The sequence below is a fragment of the Gymnodraco acuticeps genome, unplaced genomic scaffold (assembly GCF_902827175.1).
Source record: "Gymnodraco acuticeps unplaced genomic scaffold, fGymAcu1.1, whole genome shotgun sequence".
Taxonomy (NCBI): domain Eukaryota; kingdom Metazoa; phylum Chordata; class Actinopteri; order Perciformes; family Bathydraconidae; genus Gymnodraco; species Gymnodraco acuticeps.
Window position 1 is genome coordinate 2,873,799 of NW_022990513.1, and position 27,791 is coordinate 2,901,589.

At 42.3% G+C, this 27,791-nt stretch overlaps 1 protein-coding gene across 8 annotated transcripts in view; it reads right to left on the reverse strand.

Moving 5' to 3' along the window:
* Positions 1 to 1,165: 1,165 nt before the first annotated feature.
* ckap5 (cytoskeleton associated protein 5) overlaps positions 1,166 to 27,791 on the reverse strand; it is a 91,671-nt gene continuing 65,045 nt past the window's right edge. For 4 of the 8 annotated variants that reach the window (XM_034227040.1, XM_034227036.1, XM_034227033.1 and 1 more), the window contains 14 exons: positions 24,789 to 24,982; positions 24,521 to 24,693; positions 20,613 to 20,636; positions 17,922 to 18,095; positions 17,704 to 17,824; positions 10,233 to 10,412; positions 9,960 to 10,147; positions 8,467 to 8,539; positions 8,189 to 8,377; positions 7,317 to 7,454; positions 7,124 to 7,207; positions 6,821 to 6,980; positions 6,618 to 6,739; positions 1,166 to 3,161 (listed from right to left, as the gene is read on the reverse strand). In XM_034227040.1, coding sequence (XP_034082931.1) covers positions 2,904 to 3,161; positions 6,618 to 6,739; positions 6,821 to 6,980; positions 7,124 to 7,207; positions 7,317 to 7,454; positions 8,189 to 8,377; positions 8,467 to 8,539; positions 9,960 to 10,147; positions 10,233 to 10,412; positions 17,704 to 17,824; positions 17,922 to 18,095; positions 20,613 to 20,636; positions 24,521 to 24,693; positions 24,789 to 24,982 — 2,078 coding nt within the window. In that variant the 3' untranslated portion in view covers positions 1,166 to 2,903. The remainder of the gene's footprint in view (positions 3,162 to 6,617; positions 6,740 to 6,820; positions 6,981 to 7,123; positions 7,208 to 7,316; positions 7,455 to 8,188; positions 8,378 to 8,466; positions 8,540 to 9,959; positions 10,148 to 10,232; positions 10,413 to 17,703; positions 17,825 to 17,921; positions 18,096 to 20,612; positions 20,637 to 24,520; positions 24,694 to 24,788; positions 24,983 to 27,791) is intronic. The other 4 variants (XM_034227034.1, XM_034227035.1, XM_034227039.1 and 1 more) reach the window with 4 other exon arrangements.

Below are 27,791 nucleotides of genomic sequence, written 5' to 3' on the forward strand. Positions count from 1 at the left end.
AAGGCTAATAAAAATGACAAGGCTAAGACTGTAATGCTAACTAACGTGCTTGCTACTAGCTAAGTAGCTAACTTGATCCAGCCACTCCTGGTCCTTTCATCAGACAGGAAGCGAAAGAACGAGCAAGACCCATTGCTGGTATGATAACAACCTGGTACTAAGCACACAGGCATCTTGTTAAAGTTATCTTATCTTAGCCAGCGCCATATAGATAGATTCTATCTATATGGCGCTGATCTTAGCTATCTCTTAGTGGAGGAAAACAGTTATGACATCACTTACTGTACTGTAGGAGGTACTGTACAGCTCTCGTTGCCTTAAGAAGGCAGTACAAATCCTCAAGGATCCACACCACCCGGGTAACGAGCACTTTGTACGGCTGTGCTTCCGTACGATGTCTTCCTGGACAAACAGACTCAAGTTCAGTTTTTTTCCCAGGGCCATATGTGCACTAAACGCTGCTAATATTTAAATTATATAAGCCTTCCGTGCAATACGAGGGGAATCGTGCAATTTAATGTATTATTCATGTATGTACATATTCCCTATCATGTCTATTTTAAGTCCCATTTATTGTTTTTATAGTGTCTTGTTGTTGCGTGTTGGCACCTTGAGTTTATTGTAATTTCGTTGTACCTGTACAATGACAAAATTAAAGATCTATCTATCTTACGCGATTCTGGGATTTGTAGTCTTTCTAGTTGCGTATTTTTCATAGTCTTATATTTCAAGTTTATGACAAACTGACTTTTTTGACATGGAAATGATTGACAATCATCATATGTGTAATTCATGGCACAATTCAAACGGGATCGAAAGATAAGTTCTCTCTCTTCATTGACTTCAATGCATAATTGTTCCGAAATAAGGTCCCATGGACCGGAAGTAGATGGGCGTGACTTCGCCACTCTATACATCATTTTTCCAAAATAAGGTCCCATGAAGTTCCACCAGAAAGGGAGGGACTTCGGCTCTCTATTACGTCCAAAACACGTCAGGCAGTGTTTCTGATGGCAACTTTCTGATAGGGCAGTGGGTGTGAAGCCAGCCCACATTTCCAATATTACGTCATATCGTCATCAACTAGTGAAATACATAAACAAAAAAACTAAAGCATCATTTTTGGATCAGTTTACAAAATGAATAAAACCAGGCAACACAAAAGTGGATTGTTAAAAAAGAAACAAGACTTTATTGACATTTTCCACTATGGATTATACAAGGAAAGCTGGAGAGAAACAATGTAAGACTAGTACTGACATTTTAATTAAATAAAAAACATGTTATTTATGTTTTTATTTTCATATGATGACTGATGGCCACCATCTTCTCGTAGTCCTCAGAAAAACAATGACTTTATTACACAGCTGTTTGTTAATGCAAACGTTATTTACATGAGGAAATAAAAACGAATCACTGACTTCATGCCGTACTCTCAAAGTCTACCAATACAACAGATCGCTGATGTTAAGTATCTGCAGGGAGGTTTAGTGGAGGACATTAAATACAGTATCTAAAGCCAAATGAGGACCAACAGCACAGTCCAACACACACCTGTACACACTCCGACCCTCAGATTTCTCTCAGGGGACAGAGAGAAGTCCTGATTGGCTGAACAGCAAGAACAGGATGTGATAAATTGGGCCTCTTCGCCTGAATAAAAGCAGTAGTTTTAAACTCTGTACCACCAAGTCTGCAGACTTGAGTCACATTCAAACACTGATCTGCTGAGGAGGATTCAAAGCCATTACCTTTACTCAAGAAACAAGAAACTTTCCGAAGAGAACTGGGTAGAGCCCCTGCGCAAACACCTGCTTACACAAACCACTTCCTGTAACACAGAGCACAGCTCTGGCTGCAGACTGAACCCATCAGGGCCCAAAAGAGAGGGCTGGAATGTTACTGTGTAAATGCAACTCGACTTATTTTGAGGGAGCAACAAATGTCTGAAATTGATAGAAATCAGATGCTTTGTTGATTAAGTGCTGGAGCTTCAAGTCCTATTGTGTCTGATTTTTTTAAAGCAATGTCAAATATAACCCTTTCCACTAAACATCACTAATTAAGAGTCTTTATTTTGCTAATGCAGACATAGCAAATGCAAACTTTCTGCAAGTATTCTACATCATGAGATGCTCCCAGTGCAAACTGGACTTCAGCGTTTGGCCACCAGAGGGCAGAGGCACATTTACACAGCCACACATTGAGCCCCTCAGGGTCTCCATCTTAACAGCGGCAGCATGGTGGCGGCGGAAGAAATATTTCTCCACATTTGTCTTGTCCTGAAATCACATGAGAAGCACTTCATAACAGTGGTTAACAAACTTTAAATATGTACAAACATATTGTGCGGTGATACTGAAAACAGAGAGGGGGAGTGAAGTTCACTACATCATTATCATCATACAGTAAAAAGTGTATATGTGAGGGTGAGAGGCCCCCTGAAATTGAAGGCTAGGACAGGACGAGACAGGAGGGGGGGGGGGCAGAGACAATCTGTACAGACTGAGGGGAACAGCTGACTGACACACGCCAAGTTCTGTCCTGGGTTTAGCTTTTCATACAACATATCATTAATAGCAGCACAGAACACTTGAGATGGTGGGTGTGTGTGTGTGTGTGTGTGTGTGTGTGTGTGTCTAGAGAATTGACAGCCCAGTCCCAGCCTCATTCAATCTGAACATCCTCTGCTAAAATGAGTTGGATGCATGATAAGGAACAGGCACGGTGTGTGGAGTTCAGGTGTTTAGTCTGCTGCTACCTTCTTTGTTGACGGAGGGGGGGGCTTTAAGTGTCCACATGCTTTCTATTTCACCCCCCAGAACACAAATAAAAGACACAGAACAAGGTAAAGAGGAGGATTTTGTACTTTCTACTGCTGAAAGGAGAGCAGGTGGAGCCGCTCACTGCTTCTTGCTCTTGATCTTCTCCAGACGCTTCTTCAGGTCGTCCAGGTTGGCGGCGGGGGAGGCGGAGCGGGGGTGTGTGGGGGAGTGGGAGTGTGCGTTGTGTTCCTGCTGATACAGCTCTCTGGACTCTTTGAGCTGCGACAGCTTGCTGTGCAGCATGTCGGTGGAGGAGGCCACGGCCGGCTTGGAGGACAGCAAGGAGGAGATGGGGGGGCGCTGCTGGGGCTCGTCCTCGCCTCCCCCCACACCCTGCTGCAGGCACACAGGGTCAGAGGGGTCAGCTCCTGTCATTACCTTCACTAAATATTACTCTGGAAATCTCATAAAAACTGTTTGCTGAAACATGTTTGTTCAGCAATACTCCAGAGACTTTGATAAGTTACACTCTGTATCAGTGTCTTCATGATAAAGCTGCAACATTTAGTCCATTCAAAACAATAGCCAAGTGTTTAATGAGCATTCAAGTAATTAACCTGCCTTCTTTGTAATATATTAAAGTGAAAATCTTTTAATTGAAATTACAACTATAAAGACAACTCTTTGACTTTGAGGGCCTGGGTTTGACATTGACTATTTTTTTTAATTTAAATTCATTCGAAAAAAATAATTCAATGATGATTCAAATCTTATAATTAAATCAAGAAAACAATATTTGTTAGTTGCAACCTTACAATGTAGTCAATGTTTCACGTTTAAAATACATTGATTTAGTTTCTATATGTAAAAGCAGCACGAGAAAAGACAATTTCTAAGTAAACTATAATTTACTAAAGAAACAATTCAGGTCAAATTGAATAGGATCATGAATTAGTCGGAATTATTACATTTCAAAAAGATTAACCCAATAACGTCAGAGTGCTGCTACATCAGGTTTGTGTTCGTCTTTGTCCCACTTTCTTGGGTCAAGTACAGTATGTGTCACACTTTACCCAACACAGAAACTCTCGTTCCACTCCTCTCATTTAATCTAACATTTGTAGAGCTAAGTACGGTAGCACTTGCTGTTTTTGGCTCACAAAAGCAGCTGTAGCTGAGAAAGTGTTGATGTGGATTTTCACTGTTGAAAGAACTATGGTGTTAATTTGTGGTAGGGATGCTCCGATCGATCGGTCACCGATCGTTATCAGCCGATATTCACTCTCTACCGATCGATCGGTGCTCTCTATAAAGGCCGATCAGGAGAGCCGATCGCATGACCTACAATACATGACACTTTTCTCTGTGCGCTGCAAAGCAAGCTCGCCAAAATGGCTTCACCGGTCTGGCAGTTTTTTAAGGTGTCCGAAAAAGACAGTAAAATAGCGGTATGCAACGTGTGTGAAGCAGAAATCCTATTGGGAATATAGGATAGAAAACTTTTGGGAACACACTACACCATAATGGATCAAACCCTGCAGCGCCTGAAGCCCCCCCCCCTGCTCAAGAAGAACATGAGAGGCCCGTCTGAAGTTTAACAACGAACCTCTGAAGGATTCAGAGAAGGCTTGGGAGAAGAGGATGTGGTCAGATGAGACCAACATCGAGATCTTTGGCATCAACTCGACACGCCGTGTTAGAGGAAGAGAGATGCTGACTATAACCCCAGAAGACCATCCGTCTGACGGGGGGTCAGCATGGAGGTGGAAACATTCTGCTTTGGGGTGTTTCTCTGCTAAGGGGACAGGCCCACTTCCCTGCATCGAGGACAGGATGGACGGGGCCATGTACCGTAACATCTTGGCCGACAGCCTCCTTCCCTCAGCCAGGACACTGAACATGGGTCATGGAGGGGTCTTCCAGCAGGACAATGACCCTGAACATACGACCAAGGCAACATAGGAGGGGCTAAAGAAGAAGCACATTCAGGTGAGGGAGGGGCCTAGCCAGTCTCCTGACTTTAATCCCAGAGAAAATCTGTGGAGGGAGCTGAAGCTTCCAGAGGCCAAGCATCAGCCTCAAAACCTTCAGGATTTGGAGAGGAACTTCAGAGAGGAGTGGACCAACATCCTTCCTGAGATGTGCACAAACCAGGTGACCAACTGCAAGAAACATTGGGTCTTTCTCAATGTCGAGGAAGGCTCCTCCAGAGCCACTATTTCAAGCATACTACGTCATCGAGTGCCACCGAAGGACTGTTCCAATGTCCAGGATACTTGGAATTCTACCGAGGCCGGGGGTACTTTGTAGCGGGAAATTTCGAGGCTGCACATGTGTAGACTACGGTCTTAAAATCCCCACAATGCTTTGCGCACGGACCAATTTCCAAAATCTTTGACGGAAAATGTAATATTACCATATTTTATTTAATATGCTCTTTAGATATCTTTTTATTTTATTTGTTTTATTATTTTCTCCTTATATCTTTGTGAAGCACCTTGAGATGACGTTTTTAAAGTGTGCTATATAAATCCAATGTATTATTTAGGGCTGTCAAACGATTACAAATGTTAATCAGATTAATCACAGCTTAAAAATTAATTAATCATGATTAATCACCATTCGAACTATGTCCAAAATATGTCATTTCTTTATGTATATGGTTGTGGGAATGGAAAGATAAATGAAAGAAGGCGGATATATCCATTTAACATACAGTATCTATGTTTATTATAACGTTTTTATGCGTGTCAAAATGAAAGACAACCCACACACCTATCAATCATCAAACCGTGGGGTCTTAATTCATTACGTGTTGATTTCTATCAACGGGGGAGTACTTCAGGAAAGTCGACGGGGGGGGGCTAGTGGAGTACTTCGTGACCACAGAGTGTGAACGTTGTGATCAGCTGTTTTAGCGCAGTTCTCCAGTGAAGGGGGGGGGGGGAAGTCTCCCTCCGCAGCCGGTTGGCGTAGTTTTGGCACAATTCCGTTGTACAGACCGACGTTAACAGCAGCCCTGTCTGTGCACACGGAGACCGACTCTGTCGTCCGGTGATCTAACCGCCTTCTGGAAAAGCTTCACAAGTACGTCGGTACGCAAATGCGCTTTGTGACACAAGTGACTGTACGCATTTCAGATTACGCACATAACCTGCGTACCAGTTATGTGCACCCCTGTACTACAGCAAAAGTATTCTCCGTCGGGACTTCCTGCAACAACACCACGCCGTTATCAAAGATGTTCTATTGAGAAGATGATCACTACGTGACAAAAGTTTTCAAAACCGTGGCTACTGAAATCAATCTTACTAACTGCTGTCTGTGCAATTTACTCCGCGAGTTGGCAGACTTTATTTTGCTTCCTTTAACATCATTTTTCATGGTGGGGCTAAGCCATTTCTTGGTATGGGTGTAGCCTACCCCAGCCATACCCTGGCGCTGCCACTGGTGGGATGTATGGGGCGGGCCATTCTGCACATGCGTTAAATATTTTAACGCAATTAATTCAAAAAATTAATTACCGCCGTTAACGCGATAATTTTGACAGCATTAGTATTATTATTATTACAAGAAGCGTCTGACCTCTGTGTCCAAGGGTTTCTCCACCAAGTACTAACACATGTTCTGCAAGGGGATCAAATATCTTTCATATAATGTCAATTTCTTGATTTTCTTTTTGATATTCTTATTCTCACTGTTCAAATAAAACTACCATTAAAATTATAGACTGTTCATTTATTTGTAAGTGGGCAACTTACAAAATCTGCAAGGGATCAAATACTTATTTCCTCCACTGTACCTTTAAATCAAAGCAATAAACTGTGACAGCCGTGTGTGTGTGTGTCTCACCCTGGAGGTGTTTTCCAGGCCTTGTCTCTGTCGGAGGATCTTGAGTCTCTCGTAGTAGACAGCTGGTTTCAGCTCTTCACAGTTGCTGCTCACACTGAAGTCCACGCCATGCTGAGGAATCACTGCAGACAAAGATACACACATGTTACTATACATAGCTAAAGTTCATTATGAGCAGAGCACACAGACAGCTTCCAATGCACCTGTGGAGGTCTGGATGCGAGCTTTTCCCTCTCTCTCAGACTCGATCATGCGCAGGCCTCGCTCCACATAGCTCTGGAAGAACTGCGACGTGTTTTTGAGGAAGGGCTCCAGGTCTGCATCAGAGTAATTCTGTTTGTATTCGTACAACTCCGTCAAACCCTGAGAACCAGATCAGAGCATGTTTTCCAAACACTGGGACATAATAGAACTTTGGTTTTATGTCTGTATAGGTTATTTTACAGTTAAAACTGTAAAAGAAGCATTCCATCAAGAGTGATTTTTTAGAAAGGAGCTGAGCTGACCTCTTTAGTGTTCTCCTTGGAGCCGATCTTCTTGAAGATTTCCGACAGAATGTCACTGACATTACCCTTTGACATCCGATCCTCCTGGAAAAAGACAAATGTACATTCTGTTGGATACAGTCATCCCATAAACAACATCTGAAGAGCCAGAAAGCATGGCCTTGTCAGTGTATGTTGGGTTTGTGATGCTCACCGTGCGCAGACCACTCTTCTCGTTGCCTCGGTCACTCTTCTGTCCAGACAGGTTTCCAGAGTGTTTGACCACCCGTCTCAGGTGGGCCTCCAACTCCGACTCATTCCGATTCTCTATCATGGACAGGTGGTCCAGGATCTGTTTGTCAGGGACACACACACACACACACACACACACACACACACACACACACACACACACACACACACACACACACACACACACACACACACACACACACACACACACACACACACACACACACACACACACACACACACACACACACACACACACACACACACACACACACACACACACACACACACACACACACACACACACACACACACACACCCACACACACACACACACACACACACACACACACCACACACACACACACACACACACACACACACACACACACACACACACACACACACACACACACACACACACACACACACACACACACACACACACACACAATTATTACTGGGTGCCATCTTACTTTGACCATTTTAATACTGTAACAACTCAGTTGTAAGTAACTCTGCAATATAACAATTGTACCTCCTACCTGTTATCTAGCTTCTACCACACTCAATTCTACATGTTACACTTAATGTATTTTATAAATACTGCCGCTGCTAATTTTCTAACAGCATGTGTACTTTGTAATAACTTTTCATTTGAAATATTATGTGCATGCCCTTTATCTAATAGTATTTCTGTCTCCATCTTCACTTTAGCTATAACAATGTAAATGTCCCTTCTGTGGTGACAAATAAAGGGGTTCCGATTCTGAACACAGTAGAACAATACCTCTGAATATAATTTAATACATTGTGTGCATGTGTGTGTGTTACCTTGGCCCCAGTCAGCTTGCAGAGTGTGTGTAGCAGAGTCTTGAGGGTTCTGTGAGGGACATCACTCTTCAGCTGCTTTAGTTTCTCCTTGGGGAATGCTTTCATGAAGAGGTGGACGTCCAGCAGGATCCGATCCAGGTTGATGGTGTTGATTGACTCTGGGAGGAAGCGGATCATCCTCCACAGACACTGGGCACACATACACAAACATAGCCGAGTCAGTTTGAGGTGTGTGATGAGGCACGTTACAGTGTGAGGAGGGTGTTAGAGCCTCTTACCTTCATCACCAGCTCAGAGAACATCGGGGGGGTTGTTGTAGCTAAACTGTCCTGAAGCAAAACCAGCAGAGCACTGCGGAGGCAGGGAGGGAGAACAGCCTTAAGTTTGATGCTGAATTATTAACATATATAGTAAGTCACATGTTGTCTTGCCTGGCCTTGCCCGTGTATCATTACCCTCTCTCGTCTGGGCGCTATGCACAGCTCCCAGACGAGAGTGCAGCAAGTGCAGCGGAAGCCAACTGCTGCTATCTTTAAACTATGCCACCGAAACATAATTTCAGCCAATCAGCTCATTTAGACGCTTCTTGTGAGACTTGTGTTTTGTTTCAGTAAACATGGTTCATATCAGTTAGCTGAGTTTCTTCCTGTAAAATGAGCAGGACACATGAATAGTTTATTACATTTTAAGAAGCCCTGAGACACAGTTAAGTGAGAAAAAACAAACGGGGGAAAAAAGCCCCTTAACAGGTTAAATGGGAATTAAATCATTTTAAGTAATTTTGAGTGTTCCCAAAGCCCCGGTGTTCTGCAGTTTGTGTGGGCCTACTGTACTGTTGCACAGTTTATACAGTAGAAACTATGTCCAGGACAAGGTGTTTGGAAGTTTTGGAAGATTCATAGCTATCCACACTGAAGATTATGGAGGTATTGATCAGTCTTCTCATATTTTTAAGCCTCAATTTGTAATTTAAATTAAAAGGGGTCTTTTCTTAAAAAAAAAATTACCGGGGGAAAATCCCAGCGGACCCCCCTAGTATTGTTTGGTCACCATTCCCACAGCCCCACCTAAAATATTTTCCACCAGCCGCCACTGATGCCAACCTATGCTGAGTAAGTGAAGAGTTGAACAAATATAAAGGTATTGGCTTTAGGGAAATGTCCCAGCAGTTTAGGATAATGAAGGTTCTAATCTAGTTTATTACATAGCCATTACATGTCTAACTCCTAATGACAGGAAGGCAGAAAGCGCATTATACAAATAATAATACTCATAGACATTTTTTAACAATGACCACAATATCATTATTTTAATAAACCAAATATGAACAATTGAGGAAAATGAGGAAGAACTGATGATTCAAATGTTGTAGTACAAGTAGTAATGTAGTTAGTGCATACATTACTACTGCAACAAATGTGTTCATTTTTTTCATTATTGGTCGATTTTCTTTGGACGAATGCTCCGGACCAGTGGTTACAATGGTGGGGCCAGTGATAATACAATTTACCCTTAATGTCTACCCCTGGTAACCATTAAGGACTTGAGTTTTTCATAACCGTGAGTTTGAGCAAACCAACCGAGCAAACGAGGGGAATATATTGTATTAAAATAACGGGCAACATAATAATACATATAACTATTTACAAAAGTGAAACCATCAGGATTAAATGCCTTTGTCTGTATTAAGCTTTCAAATCTAGACCCGGCGCTCTCTATAGCTCAGGTAAACCCGTGAAAAGAGGGATGTGAGCAGTTTCTGTATACTAACCTGATCATGTTGGTCTGGTCAGACTTCTCCAGCACTCTGGTGACCATCAAGTTGACAGATCTGATGACCTGCTGTCCATCACGTATGTCCTCCACTCTGGCGTCCAGCATCATAGTTATCAAACCGTGCATCAGGTCCTTCAACACACCCATAGATGCCTCTCTGGCCAGGGACTCTATAGAGAACAACTAACAGACAAAGAGAGAGTCTCATCATCTGTCCCCCTCAGCCTCACACAGAGGTTCCTGTATCTGACATCAGGCAGTGACTCACAGAGAGCATGTTCCCTATGATGCAGCTGTACAGTTTGATGATGTCCCTCTTGTCCAGCCGGTCATCAGCCATGTGTGTGCTGTAGATGAGTCTGAGCTGCATGAAGGTAGCGATGAGGAACTGGTCGATGTGTCCTGACATGACTTCTGCTTTGTCCTGCTGACGCAACACCTCATCGATCTACAGGAACAAACCACACATTTGATCACCTCAAAGCGGCTTTAGTGGTCTTCCCAATGCATCCTGGTACCTGTAGGCAATGCGGGCATGGCTACGCAAGCAGGAGAACTCAGCTTTCTGTCATTAAAGCACTGACCGATTTCTTGCTTAAAGTTAAATTCAAGATATGTCTAAAGCTATATTTACCTTTAATACTGATTGAACATACACATAAAAGGAGGCAAATGTGAGATGAGCCAACAGGCAGGGGTCACCAACCTTTTTGAGACTGAGAACTACCTGAAGGATAACGAGGAATATGGAGGGCTACTTTCTGAAGAATATACATTTGCAGTTTTCCTTAAAATAAAGAATGTTATGCATTTAATAAGCCACATATAAGACAATTATTTGTACTTATTACTCTTTTCCATGGGCGTCACTTTGTTTTGAAAAGTGGTGGGGACACTTTTTTCAGATGAAAACAAAACTGTATTGCACGCCACCCTTTATTTGTACACACTAATATCCCTATTTGTTAGCAACACCTGTAGACACAGGATCTACAGAGTCAGGCTACAGACTATATGTGGCATGGGAAAACTATTGATGAAGCCAATAATGTCCTCTTTTCTTAGGAGACTTGCCTGTTCTCCACGCTGACACACATACCTGCAAACTGAGATGTGAAAAAGGTGACATTAGGACCAACAGTTAAATATGAACAGCACGATTTAGGTGAGTGTCTGTTTGTTTGCCTCGGACAGACGTGTTCACTTTGTTCTGATGGAAGATACTCTGCTGACACAGAGACTGAATCAGCAGAAACATTTCAGACTGAGGTCACGAGTTTTAAAACATTTCTCCCAGCAAAGTGATCAGAAGTAAAAAATGCACTCTGAATATTGGATTTAAATGTACCGATCCGGAAAACACTGGGCAGAAATCAGCAGCTCTAGCTCACAGAGAAGAGAAGCCCCCCTCCCCCCCTGAAGAATTTAGTCCACTGTAACCGTTCCAATCCTTCAAAATGGCAGAGGAGCTTGAGTAACACTATTGCGTCAAGTGTGTTTTTCTGGATTTTATTTCTTGTGCTGTGTGTTGTAATGAGTCTGAACCCTGACATGAGTACCTGCGCCGGTGAAGATGGCTGCATTGTCTTTTGGCTCCTCTCCAACTTTGCCTTTTTCGTATTTTTTTTAAGTGTTATTTATTTTTTGCCGACATTAAGAACTATAACGTGTTAATTCTCACTGAGACTTGGCTCAACCCCGCTATCCCAGACTCCGCCATTGTTCCTGACAGATTCACTATTTATCGTCTGGGCCGGAGAGTTAACTCGGGAAAAGTAAGTTGTCATGATAAACAATAACTGGTGTGAGGATTATTTTCCCTCATTTGGAGCACCTCATGATCACATGCCGGCAAGCTGAAAGTGCGCACAAAGGTGGAGATTTGGAGGAGTACAGGAATTCTAGGTATGAACTCCGGAGAGCTATCAGCAGTGCAAAGAGACAATATAGAGACAGTGTGGAGTCTGACTTCAGAGACATAACACCCGGAACATGTGGGCGGGACTAAGAACAATGACAGATTACAAAGGAGCAGCGGGGGTTGCTGCGGGAGTGTCTGCGTGCGCATCTCTCCCAGATGAGCGGAGCCAGTCTGTGGAGGCACAGAAGGACCAGGAGCCCTGCCCTTTTGTTTTAAACAGGGCAGATGTGTGTAAATCCTTTAAAAGGGTTAACCCACACAAGGCTCCTGGACCTCGATGGCATCCCTGGCCGTGTTCTCAGGGTGTGTGCAGTTCAGCTGGCAGAGGTGTTCACAGACATCTTCAACAGGTCCCTGCTGCAGTCTGTAGTCCCCACATGCTTCAAACACTCCACCATCGTTCCTGTCCCCAAAAAGACAATAATCACCAGACTACCGCCCAGTAGCACTCACCTCCATCATTATGAAGTGCTTTGTGCGGTTAGTCAAAACCTTCATCACCTCCTCCCTCCCTGACTCTCTGGACCCCTGCAGTTTGCCTACAGAGCAAACAGGTCCACAGACGACGCCATAGCCCTCACCATCCACACTGCCCTCTCACACCTGGACCAGAGGAACACTTATGTGAGAATGCTGTTCATTGACTGCAGTTCAGCCTTCAACACCATTGTGCCCTCCAAGCTGGTCATCAAACTCATGCCCGCAGCTCCCGTTCTAGCTCCATGCTAGTGCTCTTCTGGTTCGGAACCGGTTTTTATTTTCAGCCCCCCCGTTTAGTTCACACCGCCCAGAGCCCGACTGGTGCTGCGTCATGACGTCACCGTTTACGTCGCTGATTTTCTCCCCAACGGCGCTCACAACAACAACAATGGGGGAATGCGTTGGGTCGATGATCATGTTGCTTTAATTCATACGAGGCCAGATTAAATTAAATAACGACTTCTCCAAACTTATACTTTTCTCCAGAGTGCCGTGGTTCATTGTTTATTAATGTGTTACAGCTGCATTTATCGACTGCTGCAGTGCTGCTCTTCCACCGGAGTTTATTCTCCAGTTAGCTCACCCAGCGTCCGCTGTAAAGTATTCACTGTCTGACTGTCACACAAGCAGCTGATACATATCCCCAGTTCCCCTTAGCCTAAGTGAATGTGTGTCAGTCTGAATTGACGCTGTTTGGCATCACAGCGCTGTTATGAAAGTTTCTCTGGTATAAAATGGGTGATGTTAGCATAGCAACCGAAGCTAAACTGACTACTTGTTGTTGCCATCCTATTGTAGCGCATTTTAACGGCGTATTTATCATTATGATTCTACTTGTGATAGTCGGACATGACAACCTGTGCAGCCCATGTATTAATTCCATCAGATATATGCTATAAAACAAACACAAACAAAACGTGTGCCTTAGGGATGTGCATCTCCATCACTGAGGACGATGCGATGCGCATCTCGATACGTTGCCAATGATACGATACATTAACGATACATTTGAAACACCAGGCGATACGATACGATTCACCCCTGTTGCGATACGATTTGATTCAACATTATGCGATTTGGGGCGATACGATTCAACACGATGCAAAATAATGATACTTCAATATGGTACGACAGAGGATATTTGTTTTATTCCTTATATGCAGCAAATCATAAATTAACAAAAAAGTGCTTTACATATTTGGTACTGCACATCCCATCATGCTGTTTCTTTTTTTACCTTAAACTCTCCAGCAGGGTTCTTACGCCTTTTCCAAAGTCAAATTCAAGCACTTTTCAAGCATTTTCAAGGTGCATTTTCCAGCTTTTCAAGCAGGTTACAGCTGTTGTAAATTACATATTTATATACACATACTTAAATGATTATTTCCGTACCTCACATTAAATCAGATGTTCTTTATGCTATAAACAACCAAATATGTGTTTTGTGATAGCATTCTACACGAGGATGAAAAATTAAAGAAAAGAAAACTAAATTTAATATTTCAAAATTAGTGATCTGTACGTAGACTAGGCCTCCCATATAACCTGTTTTATATTGGCTCAGACAATCAGCCAAATAACTTTTCAATACATTATTGATTACTATTGTTGAGGTACTTTTAGGTTGGCAGTAAACATAAGTCAGAGGTAAATGGTGTACTTTTACTCCTCTACATGTATTTAATACCTTTAGTTACTTCACAGATCTGGATGAATTATATGAAATATAATCAAGTGTTAAATCAGACTTGAGTTCCACCTGGAGTAAATTCACAAGCCACAAAATCACGCAGAGCTGCATAAAAATAGACTCACAATGGTGGAAGTGAAAAATAATATTTACAAATGTGTACAATGATTTAAAGGTAATTTTGACTACTCAAGACACCTGACTTATACAAAGGAAGACTGTGTTCATTCTACAATTACATGGGATTAAAGCAAAATGTAGTTTTACTTGTATAATACTTCAACTTTATATAAATGACAGTTTGTTTTCATCTGTTTTCAAATAAACAAAGTATTGGCTTTCAGAATATATTAAACTTGTTTCGGCAAATTCAGATGATAAATACAACTTTGAAGCTTCGGCATAATTACAAGCAGAGAACGGACTAATGTAACATCACAGCAAGCATAACAACAGCCGGTGTTTCTTGTGAGTGTTTCCCCGTAACACAAACGCAAAAATACAAACACACTCGCGAGCTTCCCCCAGACCAGTAATACAAACGAAAATGTGTCTTCGGGTCAATGTGACTGATTTCGATAGAGCAAGTCACATTTGGTTTAGGCACGAAACATACTACCAGTAGAAATACATTGCTTTCAAAATCGCTCTGTGTCGAATCAATAGATTATATTTCGTGACTATAAACACGAAATGCCGTGAGTGCTTCATCCTCTGAACACCACAGGATGGCGACTGTAACGCACATATTAACATAGGTACGCTCCTCTGAAATGATTGTCCCCTGCAATTATTATTATCCCTCAATCAAGTTCGCTATTCAGCTCGCTAACGTTAGCTTAAACAAACGTAACATGCAACGTTAGACTAATCTAAAATGCTCTACTCCGGCGTACCTTTCACGTGGCTCGTCAGCGCAGACTCTCTCATCGTTATGTTGCACACTTTGCAGGAGGCTACTCGTGGGCTTGACCCTCGTCTTAGCCATGGCTTGTATTTGTCTTCTGCTAGCCAACGCTCGTTGAAACTGCAACCTCCTGGCACACAGTCATCTATCACTCTCATCAGAATGCCCAGGTCACACGTAACACAAACACTTGCAGGTCGCGCGCATAGCGCGGGAAGGCCGCAGCGGAGCTGTTTCATGTAGAAGCGAAGCAATTATTTATTTTTTAATCTAAAAAGCGAACTATTCAGTCAGACAGCAATTTATTCTAAAAGTAAAGCATTTACATTTTCAAGCACTTTCTCAATTTCAAGCACCATTGCCAAAATTCAAGCACTTTCCCAACCTTGAAAACACCACCTCAAATTTCAAGGATTTCAAGCACCTGTACGAACCCTGCTCCAGAGTAAAGTACAATTGTATAACACCTCACGGTTAAACAATTTAAGGATGCATTGCCTATGGTTAAGAATGTGCAAACAACAACTACCATAGTGCAATGCCCTTACAGCTGCCAGCCTGATGTGCTTAACACTCATCCATAGGCTAACTCACCAGTGAGCAGAAAGCAGTGGTTTATATATGAACAATAAAGAAAATAACCTTTCACAGACAGGTATTTCATAACTGCTTACAGTAAGGAAGACATTTAGACTATTATTGGCCGTCACAGGCTGCTGTAAACTAAACACCACTCTCTCTGACAGAACACCTCACTGAGTGATTTCACTCTGTCTAACTTTCAGGTTTCTCTTTTCAGACGCAGACCCCATGTCGCCTCTTTATGTGCGTCGCTAAGTTCCTCGTACTACTTGTGTACTTTAAAGCGACACGGCATCGTTTACAATTTGCGAGCGATTTTTCAAGTTGACCGTCTTTCTTGAAAAATCCGAAGTGTTGCCAAACGTTTGATTTGTAGGTATTTTTCGGTGCGATGTGTTTTTCCTTTCTCCTCGACTTCCATGTGTGTTGATAACTGAGACTCTCGGCCTCCGTAGTGCAAAGCAAAGATCGTCTCTGCTGAGTGCTGACAGGATATTATATGAATGAATCGGTAAAAAAACGATTCAAAGATGCTACAATCGGTGCATCGTGAGTTCAACCCAAACTGTAGCCGATGTGCACTCTTTCAACCGGTGCACTCGCATCTTGCACAGTGCACCGATGCGAATCGGTGAATCTTAACATCCCTAGTCTGCCTGCTCTCCACAATGATCAATAACACCGAACGGATGGTCAAGGTACAAATAAACAGAATCACACAAAGCCTGGTTAGTGTTGCCTGACTTTCTAAAGTGTGTTTATTTATTTAAGTGTGATGTTGCGTTCTACTCACTTTGGTCAGCGCTACTGCTTGTTACAACTTTTATTTGCCGTACTCGCTATAAACTGTTAGCTCAGGTTAAACTCGCCCCTTCTGACGTAAGCTTGACGTATGCGGTTCTTGCTTCTAGACCGAGAATTTTTTGGTGCTTGGAGCCGGCTCCGCTGCGGTGTGAACAGGAAAAAACGGTGCTTATCAGGCTCTAGCTCCGAACTGGCCCTGGAACCGCGTTGGTGTGAAAGGGACATCTGAGACCTCGGGCTCAACAGCGCCCTGTGTGATTGGATCCTGAACTTCCTGACGGGCAGACCCCAGGCAGTGCGGGTGGGAAACATCACATCCTCCACCCTGACCCTCAACACCGGAGCCCCTCAAGGCTGCGTGCTCAGCCCTCTCCTCTTCTCCCTGTTCACACACGACTGCGTGGCTACACGTACAGAGAGGAGGTAGAAAACCTGACATCTTGGTGCCAGGATAACAACTTCCATCTCAACGTCAGCAAAACCAAGGAGCTGATTGTGGACTACAGGAAGCAGCAGAGAGAGGGACACACCCCCATCGCCATCAATGGGACTACGGTGGAGAGAATCAGTAGCTTCAGGTTCCTCGGTGTCCACATCACTGAGGACCTGACATGGACTCTTCACACCACCACCATCGCCAAAAAAGCTCGACAGCGGCTCTTCTTCCTCCACAGGCTGAGGAGGTTCAACATGGACTCCAGGATACTCTGCAACTTCTACAGGTGCACCATAGAGAGTATCCTGACCTTCTACAGGTGTACCATAGAGAGTATCCTGACCTTCTACAGGTGCACCATAGAGAGGATCCTGACCTTCTACAGGTGCACCATAGAGAGGATCCTGACCTTCTACAGGTGCACCATAGAGAGGATCCTGACCTTCTACAGGTGCACCATAGAGAGGATCCTGACCTTCTACAGGTGCACCATAGAGAGGATCCTGACCTTCTACAGGTGCACCATAGAGAGCATCCTGACCTTCTACAGGTGCACCATAGAGAGGATCCTGACCTTCTACAGGTGCACCATAGAGAGTATCCTGACTGGCTGCATCCCGGCCTGGTACGGCAGCTGCACCGCCCTCAATCGTAAGGCTGGCTGCTACTTAGAAATGATTTATCTAATATATCATATTCCAATAACTGACATTTAGACTCTTATTGCACTATTTCACTTTTATAAACTATTTTTCTTTTTGTTTATCTGTTTTATTGGGTTGCACTGTTGGAGGAGCCTGTGACCCAAGATTGTCATCGTCATAACTACACTGTAGCTATGTTCGTATGACAAATAAAAACCTTGAATGATGATTTTTGCTGCTTCTAGATGTTAGACATAATTTTCATGTTTCCATACCTGTGCCAGTGCCTGTATGCTGTTATTAATGTCCCCGCTAGCCACCTGAGAGATGACAAAGTTGATGGTGGAGGCCGTGCTGTTGTGGAGGTCATCATAGTGAGGAGAGACAGAACGCATCCTTTAAAAACACAAAAAATATTTGAAATCAGACACAGAATTGTACACTGAAGCACAACAGTTGGGAATATTATTGCCAAGTTGTTTTGGGTGGTTACTTGGGTTCAGGGATCTTGATGGGCTCCAGCAGCCCGTCCAGCTTGTGTTGGACCAGATCCGGCAGCTCACACACTCTGCTCTGGTCCATCTCGATCATGTCCAGGTCCAACTGGAACTCCTTTGGGATAGAGGGGTGGGAGGACTCGCTGTGCTGGGCATTCTGACGGGCTTGGCTGGATAGAAGGGTAGATGGGGATATAGGAGGGGGGGGGGGCAGTATATTTAGTTGATTGTAATGCAGATCAGTGCTTTTTAGCTCGGGTCCTGACAGACACAAACCTTGACTTATTGATTTGAGAATCCGTGGCAGTGAATATATCTCTTATATGTAATGAATACATGTTTTCAGTTCAGGGTCAAATAAAAAAAAAAGGAGGATAAAATGTTGATTTCCAAAACAGTGATCTTCATATTGCAACTTTTATAAAAAAGTACAATAAAACAAATCAATACAATTAAATGTAAGACATACATTTGAGTTTAACTACATTTAAATATAGTCATTGATCTGTAGCGTATATTCACACTCCAGGATATCCCTGCTTTGAGTCTTATGAAGATCTGTCTGGAAGAAACTGATATGAGAGTGATATGAAGCCTGATCTGATCCAAATTACAGTTGGGTTAACAGGATAAGAGCTGATTAGCACTGATCTATAACAAACATTTAGCATTAGTTTCCTTCAGAAAGGAGGTGAAACACCTATATGGAAAAAGACAAACATTCTAAGGACAAGGAACGTTATATAAGTTTATACCAGCCTAAGGTTTTTACAAATACATTTCCAAGTGATCTTTGTGCATAGAAGTTACCATATAAGTTACTATCATAGAGTGCTGGGTGCGCACATACCGCTATCATTTCTGATATTTAACAACCTCATGACGTCAGGGGCATCACAACAGTGGGTGAAAACAGAGCTGCGTGAATTTCTCACTTCGGCTGGCATCAAATTGTGTCGCGTGAAAAATGTACTTCATGTTTGAACACACCACAAGACACCCACATGATTACTATGTTTAGATGAACCAAACTCTATGCAATGCCTTGGTAAATCTAGCCGGGTTCATAGTAACCCATCAGAATTGGTAACTGGGATTTATTAGAACATTTGATTGATACAATTTAAAACCTCACATCAGTATCATCACTTTTAGTACAGATTTGACAGCTTTAAACCAACAGAAATTGTAAATAATAAAGGTTTAGGATATACACTGAACAAAAATATAAACACTTTGATTTCAGCTCATGAAAAGTGAGAGCAAAAACCAAAGTTCCAAGACTTTATATGTACACAAAAGGCCTATTTCTCTCAAATATTGTTCACAAAATGTCTGACTGTTAGTGAGCATTTCTTCTTTCCCGAGATAATCCATCAACCTCACAGGTGTGGCATATCAATATGCTGATTAGACAACATGATTGTTGCACAGGTGTGCCTTAGGCTAGACACAAGTAAAGGCCCCTCTAAAATGTGCACTTTTATTTTAAAAAGACACATTTATTACTGTAAGAACTGTAGGGTGTCAGAAAACCAGTCAGTATCTGGTATGACCAACGTTTGCCTCACGCAGTGCAACACATCTCCTTTATAGAGTTAAGTATAGTGAAAACCGGGATTTATCCGTGAAGAGAACACCTCTCCGAAGTGCCAGACACCTTCGAAGGTGAGCGTTTGCTTACTGAAGTCGGTTACGATGACGAACTGCATTCAAGTCAGGACCAGGTTGAGGACGACGAGCATGCAGATGAGCTTCCCCTGAGACGGTTTCTGACAGTTTATGCAGAAGTTATTTCGTTATGCAAACCGATTGTTGCATCAAATGACGGGTGGCTGGTCTCAGACGATCTTGCAGGTGAAGATGCCGGATGTGGAGGTCCTGGTTGTGTGGTTACACATGGTCTGTGGATGTGAGGCCGGTTGGATGTACTGAAACGCCTTTGGAGATGGCTTATGGTATGGTAATAGCTCTGGTGGACATTCCTGCAGTCAGCATGCCAATTGCACGCTCCCGCGACATCTGTGGCACGGTCTGATAAATAAAACTGCGTGGCCTTTTATTGTGAGCAGCCTAAGGCACACCTGTAAAATAATCATGCTGTCTGATCAGCTTGACATGCCCCACCTGTAAGGTGGATGGATTATCTTGGCAAAGGAGAAGTGCGCACTAACACACATTTAGACACATTTGTGAGAAATATTTGAGAGGAATAGGCCTTTTGTGTAAATAGATTTCAGCTCATGAAAAATGGGAGCAAAAACAAAAGTGTTGCTATTGTATTTTTGTTCAGTGTATATGACCATTATTAGGTGTAATGGGCCTTTTGCAGCTGTCAAAAGGCAGATTCTTCAAGAAAACATTATATATTTGTAGCTGACATTATAAGACCAAGCAGAGCACAGTTAATCTGATTTCCAGGTACAGTTAAGACAACATGGATAAGTAAGACAAAGGGATGATAGGGAAGAAGAATGAATCACGTTGCAAAGTGACAGCAGCACATTTTAAACATTAGTCCGGAACAGACACTGATTCCCTGCAATGTGAAAAAGCAAGACTAAAACTCAAATGTGACAACTAACTTTTCGGTCCATTAGTCTTATGAATGATGAATGTTAGATTGCATTCAGAGAGGAGTTGTTACAATGACAACACGTAGAAGAGGCGGGGAAGGAGGTACTCACATCCTATACGTGCGATACATGATTCTGCTCCGGAGGCAGAGCAAGAGGAAGTCACACAGGAAGAAAGATGAAGGGTTAAGAGACAGACAGGCAGAAGACAGTCAGTCAGCCACACACACACACACACACACACACACACACACACACACACACGTTGCTTTCACCAAACTGTGGAGAGGACTTTACGTGCCAATTTTCATTTGAAATAAAATGAGTATCGGTGAAAGCAATCCAACATGCAATGACTCAAACACAACGAGAAGAGAAGGACAGATTAGTTCGAGCAGAAGACAAACATTCAAAAGATTTATGGCATGAAGGGAACTACACTACTGGTCTGTTTGTCAATAGAATGGATAATGAATACAAATTTGAAAAAGTTGGGTTTAGTACAGGACATTTTATTAATATGCAAGACATTTTTTGAAAAAGATGAGTTCATTTATCTGGAAACATGATGCGGTCTCCCTGTAAAATAATCATTCAATAACAGTGTGTTGTGGGTAGTTTTGCACGGTGTACCGATACTTGAAAGGTACCGCGATACCCTGCCGTTAAAAACGGTACGATTCCTCCGTTTCATTAGTATCGGTACTTTAAGAATGACGTGGAAAAGTACTCCGGTGAGAAAGCGCTGTTTTAATAAGAGCCGTGTATGATCAGCGCTCTGCTTTCACTCCCTGCACTGCAGCCGTGCCTGCAGTCCCGCCCCTCTCAAGCACGCTCTAAGTCCCTCCCCTCTCTCAAGCACGCTCTAAGTGCCTCCCCTCTCTCGTGCACGCGCTAGCTGCCAGAGCATGTGAGAAAGCGAGAAGCATGGCTGCAAGTGGGAGTGCAGCTGCGCCTCGGCTTGTTGACAAAAAAGACGCCAGAAGCGAAATGTGGAAGTATTTGAGCTATATCTCTGACAGTGAGGGCAAGCCTACGGACACCACGAGGCCTGTCTGTGAGACATGGTTTAGATTCCTGCAAACTAAGGGAGCCAACACATCAGACTTGGCTAAGCACCTCGCCGACCGGCATCCAGAGCTGTTTAAAGAATTTAAAGACAGACAGGTTAGCGAATGTGATAGATAACATAATTACATCATGCTCAAGACCATGCCCTCAAATCTAAGTCAAACAAGTGTAATTTATTTTGTGACAAACGAACTTTTTCGTAGTTTGACGAGGCAATTAATGGCAATGATAACTGTCTAATATGGCTATCTTTTTAGCTAACTTACCAATGTGGCTAACATCTGCAATATACATTTTGTCAATAATTATTTATATTACTGTACTATTACATGTTAATATAATATAAAAAAAATTATATTTTATAAAACAAAAAAGTTGTTTGAGATGATGCTTACATTTATTTAATACGAATTCTTGTCATTTATTTTGTTTATTGTTCTCATTGTTTAAAAGTGTGTGTTATGGTTCTGGTTCTGGTGTGAAATAAAGCACAATAATTACATTTAAGACTGTTTCCCTTGTTTTAAGAAAAGTATCGAAAAAGAATCGGAATCGCAATTCTTGACTTGGTATCGGTATCGAAACCAAAATGTTGGTATCGTGACAACACTAGTTGTGGGTGTGTTGGTTGGATGTTTCCCACCCAATGATCATCTATTTTTACATCATCAGTAAGGCTTTGAATGTAGGCTGCAATGAAAATGAAAACATCAGTATTGAGTTTGTGTTGAGTTTTAGTTCGGATTAAAACTTGCAGGTTAGAGACCCCAGTCAATAAATGTGTAGGAAAATTATGTATACACTAGATTTTCTAAAAATATATACATAAATATACACTACAGTGACATCTGGCGTCGTTTTTGTAAGACATTTTTACTTCCGCATAAAAAAAGACCACCCGCGTGTGACGTCACATCAGGGAGAGCAGCCGGTCTAACGTATTAATAAACATGGATCACAATGCTAGTTTTGACACAGAAGAGGTTGAACATTTATATTCGTATGCATATGACGGACCACAACCATATAATTATGAGACTGCTAGGAGGGCAAGAGACCAGAGGCCTGTACGACGAAGCCGGTTCAACATATCCTGGATATGTTTTGAGTTAGCCGGTTGGCCTAATCCAAAACATACGCGCTCTCGCTAAACTGTCCTACGACGCGGGTTATCAAGTGGTTCGCTCAAGCCAGCCGTGTCCTATCTAGTTAGGTGCACGTTCACATAAAAGGGGCGGGGTTAGCAACATTTGACCAATCACAAACATGGAGAAGCGCACTGACAGCGCAGCGTCATACTTCCTGAATGAAAAGTGAACTATAATATTAAACATATGAAGAAGTTAAACTTTGAACATCCATGACTTAAACACTTTATCCAGGATCAAAGCCACAGAGCTGCACCTGCAAGGTGAATACAGCTGGTAACAGAACAAGTTCATTAACAGGTTTATGATATCACTGCCCCGTCTAAGACACGATCTGACTTTCATTACATTTGACTCGAGTGTTTCGTCAACTTAATGTGTTGCTTAAAATAATACTTCTGCATACAGTAGGCCTATGTGACACTGTGAGTGTTGCACGGCCAGATACGGCTCAGCTGACTCAGATAAGAAAATATATGATACATTATGAAGTGATATGCCGCGGACTGTACTTAATGTTACTCTGATCCGGTTACTTATGTTGTGGTAGATATGTGGTAAGTGTTCTTAACGCTAATGTTATAATAGTCAGATTGCTCTGAAGATGGGAGGTGATATTCTATTAATGTTCATGTTCACACAGTCAGTTGATTTTTGCCGGCCGTCTTTCCTGCAACGGCAGTTTTTCTGTATTTCCTCTATCCTGTAATATGACTTGATCGCTTTAAACTCCGCACACTGAGCTCTGATTGGTCAGCAGGCAGTGCTTTCACTGAGTTGAGCTCTTAGCCTGCAACCTAACCTGCTCCGGACCAGGGGCCTGTACTACGAATCAGGATTTTCGTTTAGCAAGCTAACTTCAGGGATTTCCGGTCCTACGAAGCTGGTTCACTTCTTAGCGGGCTAGATAACTTATGCTGAGCGGGTTCCAGGATAAGCGATAAACTGTGCGGAGTTCTTCTTCTTTGCTTTAATGGCGAATCGCTTCCACTTTGAGCATATCGCCACTGTACTGTTGATTTATTTAATGTATAAACTGCGCATATTGATCATGTAGAACTGTTTTCACGTAAGCCTGCACATTGATTTTATTTTTCATTTAATGTAACCGTTTCAATAAGGATAAATCTACTACAGGTTGAGGTAGAAACCATGGTGGAACAGCTGATAACAACAGTGTGCAGAGTTTAAAGCGATCAAGTCATATTACAGGAGAAAGGAAATACAGTTTAAACTGCCGTTGCAGGAAAGACGGCCGACCAAATCACCGACTGTGAACATGAAAATGAATAGAATATCACCTCCCATCTTCAGAGCAATCTGACTATTATAACATTAGCGTTAAGAAAGCTTACGTAAATATCTGCCACAACATAAGTAACCGGATCAAACGATAGTTACGTATGTAACTACGGTTCTATGAATACTGGATGACCGCCAGAGGTGGTGCTTTAGCACTGGATATCTTCCGTCTCGCGCATGCGTAGGTCGAATATTTATATCAACAAAGTCACGTGTGACCTCGTATGACCCCGGAAGGCATACATTTTATTATTGTAATCCGTGCGAAAGATGTACAGATGGAAAAACAAAAGCTGGAGGATATATTTTTTTAAAAAGGTGAAAGAAATTCAAATACGCTCGATTGATTTGAATGTCTTTTTGAAATGAACACCTTGCTCATGCTGGTTATTTTGTTTCTCAAAATGATGCTGTATTTGGTGCTCGGCAAGTATCAACTGCTTCCCAACTTGTTTTGGTCCAGCTAACAGTGACAGCCCTGACTCAGAGGGGACTTACTTGAGTTTGTTGGGGTCTTCCTGTGAAGGCTTGCGGCGGAAGGTGGCATTGGGGTTAGCGGGGGGCTCTCTCTGGGTCCTCTCTACAGCGCTGGTCTTGACAGAAGCTGCAGCAGCCTTCTTCGCTGAACGCTTGATTCTTTCCTCCAGCATGCTCATGTCTTTCTCTGACAACTGGAAAGGATTGCAAATATATTAGATTTGTTGTTGTTGTTGTTGTTGTAATGTGACACCCAACAAAGATAACAGTGATATCTTCTCCATCTTACATTTCCTATTAGTTTGTAGACTTGGTCCCCGCTCACGTTGTAGACAGCCACCACAGTGTTGAGGGCGGCATTGCGGACAGACGTGTCTCTGTCCCCGATGTGAACGGCAATCTCCTTCAAAGACTTGGCTGGAGTCGGCTGACATACATTCATCCCATAGCCCTCTATCAAACAACCCAACTCCTCCAGACATTCTGAGGACAGGGAGGAAACCAAATAAACATTTGTTTGAATAATTTTCATCCAATACTGAACTCTACTCCCCCCGTCTTTCTCCATTTAAAAAGGATCAGTAGTGAGAATCTTAGCCTGTCGTCGCTGAATCAGAAAACCAAACGGCAGCCATTGGCATCAGAGCCCATGGTTCCTCATATTTGTTCATAAACTGGACCAATAACAGTGTTTATAAATGTACAAACCACACACTGTCTATGGCATGGACAATAGAGTCACTACTTTATTTAGGTTTGTATGTCGCTATTTTGAGTGTGGGCGGAGCAGCTACAACAGTAGCTTAGCCTGATCGACCCAATCTCCATTGAAAATATACACATTTAAAACGTTTCCTGCCTGCCGTATAAGGCACACTTGTCAAAGGATTATTTCATTGTTTTTACTAACTGATATCATTATGTTTATTATTTCTGCATCATTTTGATAAGCGTATTACAATGAAATCATAGGAAAATATGCAAATGTTGGTATCTACATTGAGAAGAGCCTCGCCTCCTCGCTAGTGCAGTTTGAGTGACAGTAGTAAACACCAGAGGTGGGGACTCAAGTCACATGACTTGACTCGCATATTTTTGGACTTGAGACTTGCTTGACTAACATTGATTAAATCCTTGACTTTGACTTGGTATTCATGACTTGAGACTTGACTTAAGCTTGAGACAGATGACTTGACAGGACTTGACTTTTTCAAATTAAATATTTGCGTTTGTTTTTGTATTGAGATATTACGTTTAGTTTTTTCGAAATGTGATTGGATGATTATAGCGCCATGCGCGCAAACCTGGCAACCCACTAGAAGGCAGGAGTGCCAGTTAACATGGCAGCGGCTAGCGTTACTCCAAAAATAGTGAAGTTTGGATTCAAGGATTATGTTGTCGATGACGGTAATAGGAAGAGAACAGCGGTCTGCAGCATAAAGATCAGTGACAGGACCACCACAACATCCAACTTCATTCGTCACTACAAAAAAACCCAGAGAAAGGTACGTGCATGTGTTGTGTTAGCTAGAAAGCTAACGTTAAGTTTAAGCTACGTTAGACTTGGTTTCAAATCGATTAAGCAAAGAGAAGACAAAACGGTAAATGAGCACTAGAACCTCCAAGGGATTCATTTTGACTAACCCTGATAGTGACAGGCTGTCAGGAGAGGGAGAGGGAGAGGGAGAGAGAGAGAGAGAGGGAGAGAGAGAGAGAGAGAGAGAGAGAGAGAGAGAGAGAGAGAGAGAGAGAGAGCTCGTTTATCTCCCCTGTGTTATTATCAGAAGTTACTGTAAACTGTTGAATAATGTAATGTATTTTTAGTAGTTTGTTTAAATGTTTTAATTATGTTGTTTGTGTTTGTAGAAGTGCATCATTCCTTGATTTATTGTAAAATGAATCTGAACTTTTTGATCTGTTATGATGATAAACTGAAGCCATTTCTAAATTAACCCAATTAAGTGAGTTTTAAATCGTCCTACTTAGTTTATAAGGAAATGATGAAGAGGAACAAATGACATGATTTGAAAATGATATCTATGTAGGCGCTGACGCTGTTGGCGGTTCTAGTCTTAACAGACATTTAAATTAAATATGTGTAATGGAAAATTCCATATATGATTTTCTTACCTGGAATTCTGCCTTTTTGAACAGACTTTTTGAGTCCTAGCTATATTGTCTGCAGTTCTAGGGTTAATATGAATCTAATACACTGAACATAAATGCAACACTTTTGTTTTTGCTCCCATTTTTCATGAGATGAACTCAAAGATCTAAAACATTTTCTATAAACACAAAATAACCATTTCTCTCAAATATTGTTCACAAATCTGAAAAAAATCTGTGATAGTGAGCACTTCTCCTTTGCCGAGATAATCCATCCCACCTCACAGGTGTGGCATATCAATATGCTGATTAGACAGCATGATTATTGCATCATTGACTTCACATGTAATCGCGCCGCCCCCAAACATCGCATTGCGTCCGTTGTGAACGCAGAATTATGTGGTGAAGGAATCCGAATGCTTGGAGCAACTGCAAAATGTAAACCATTTGATCGCGCTAACTTTTCGTACCACATTAAAACTAACAACAAAAGCACTGTTTGAAAATGTAAACAAATCCCCCCCCTTCCCTGAAACTGCACATTTAAATACATGTCCCCAGAGGACTCCTTTCACTGCCGCATCACTCGAGCGCTCTTTGCCAGTTTGCGTTAACTGGATTTAGAGCGAAGATTTGCATCGCGTTACTCATGCGAGTTTGACCGAGGAATCATCAGTAAGTCCTACATGTGCAAGGCTCAAGTCTTGACCTACAATTATCAAGCAAGTCCCAAGTCACTGTGATGAGTCAAGCAAGTCAAGTCATTGCTCAGGTCAAGCAAGTCAAGTCATACGAAATTCTGATGAATAAGCCCAGTTTCCACATTTCAATCAGTTAAAAGACAGTGGTTATGAAAATGGATTCAACCCACACTATGATCTTCATTACATACACAGTTAATCATTTGAAATCTAATTTAGACCAATGACAATCATACACTGAACAAAAATATAAATGCAACACTTTTGTTTTTGCTCCCATTTTTCATGAGATGAACTCAAACATCTGTGGACAGACGCAAATTCGCTCCGACGGCGAGCATGAAGTGGTTGATGCGAATGTCGCGGTGCGATTGAGGCGATTGGAGGGGGCTGCGACAACCGTTCAAGTTTTTAAACTTGAGCGTCAAATTCCCTTGACGCGATCTCGCGGTAGCCAATAATCGGTGAAGATCTCAGCCTGCCGT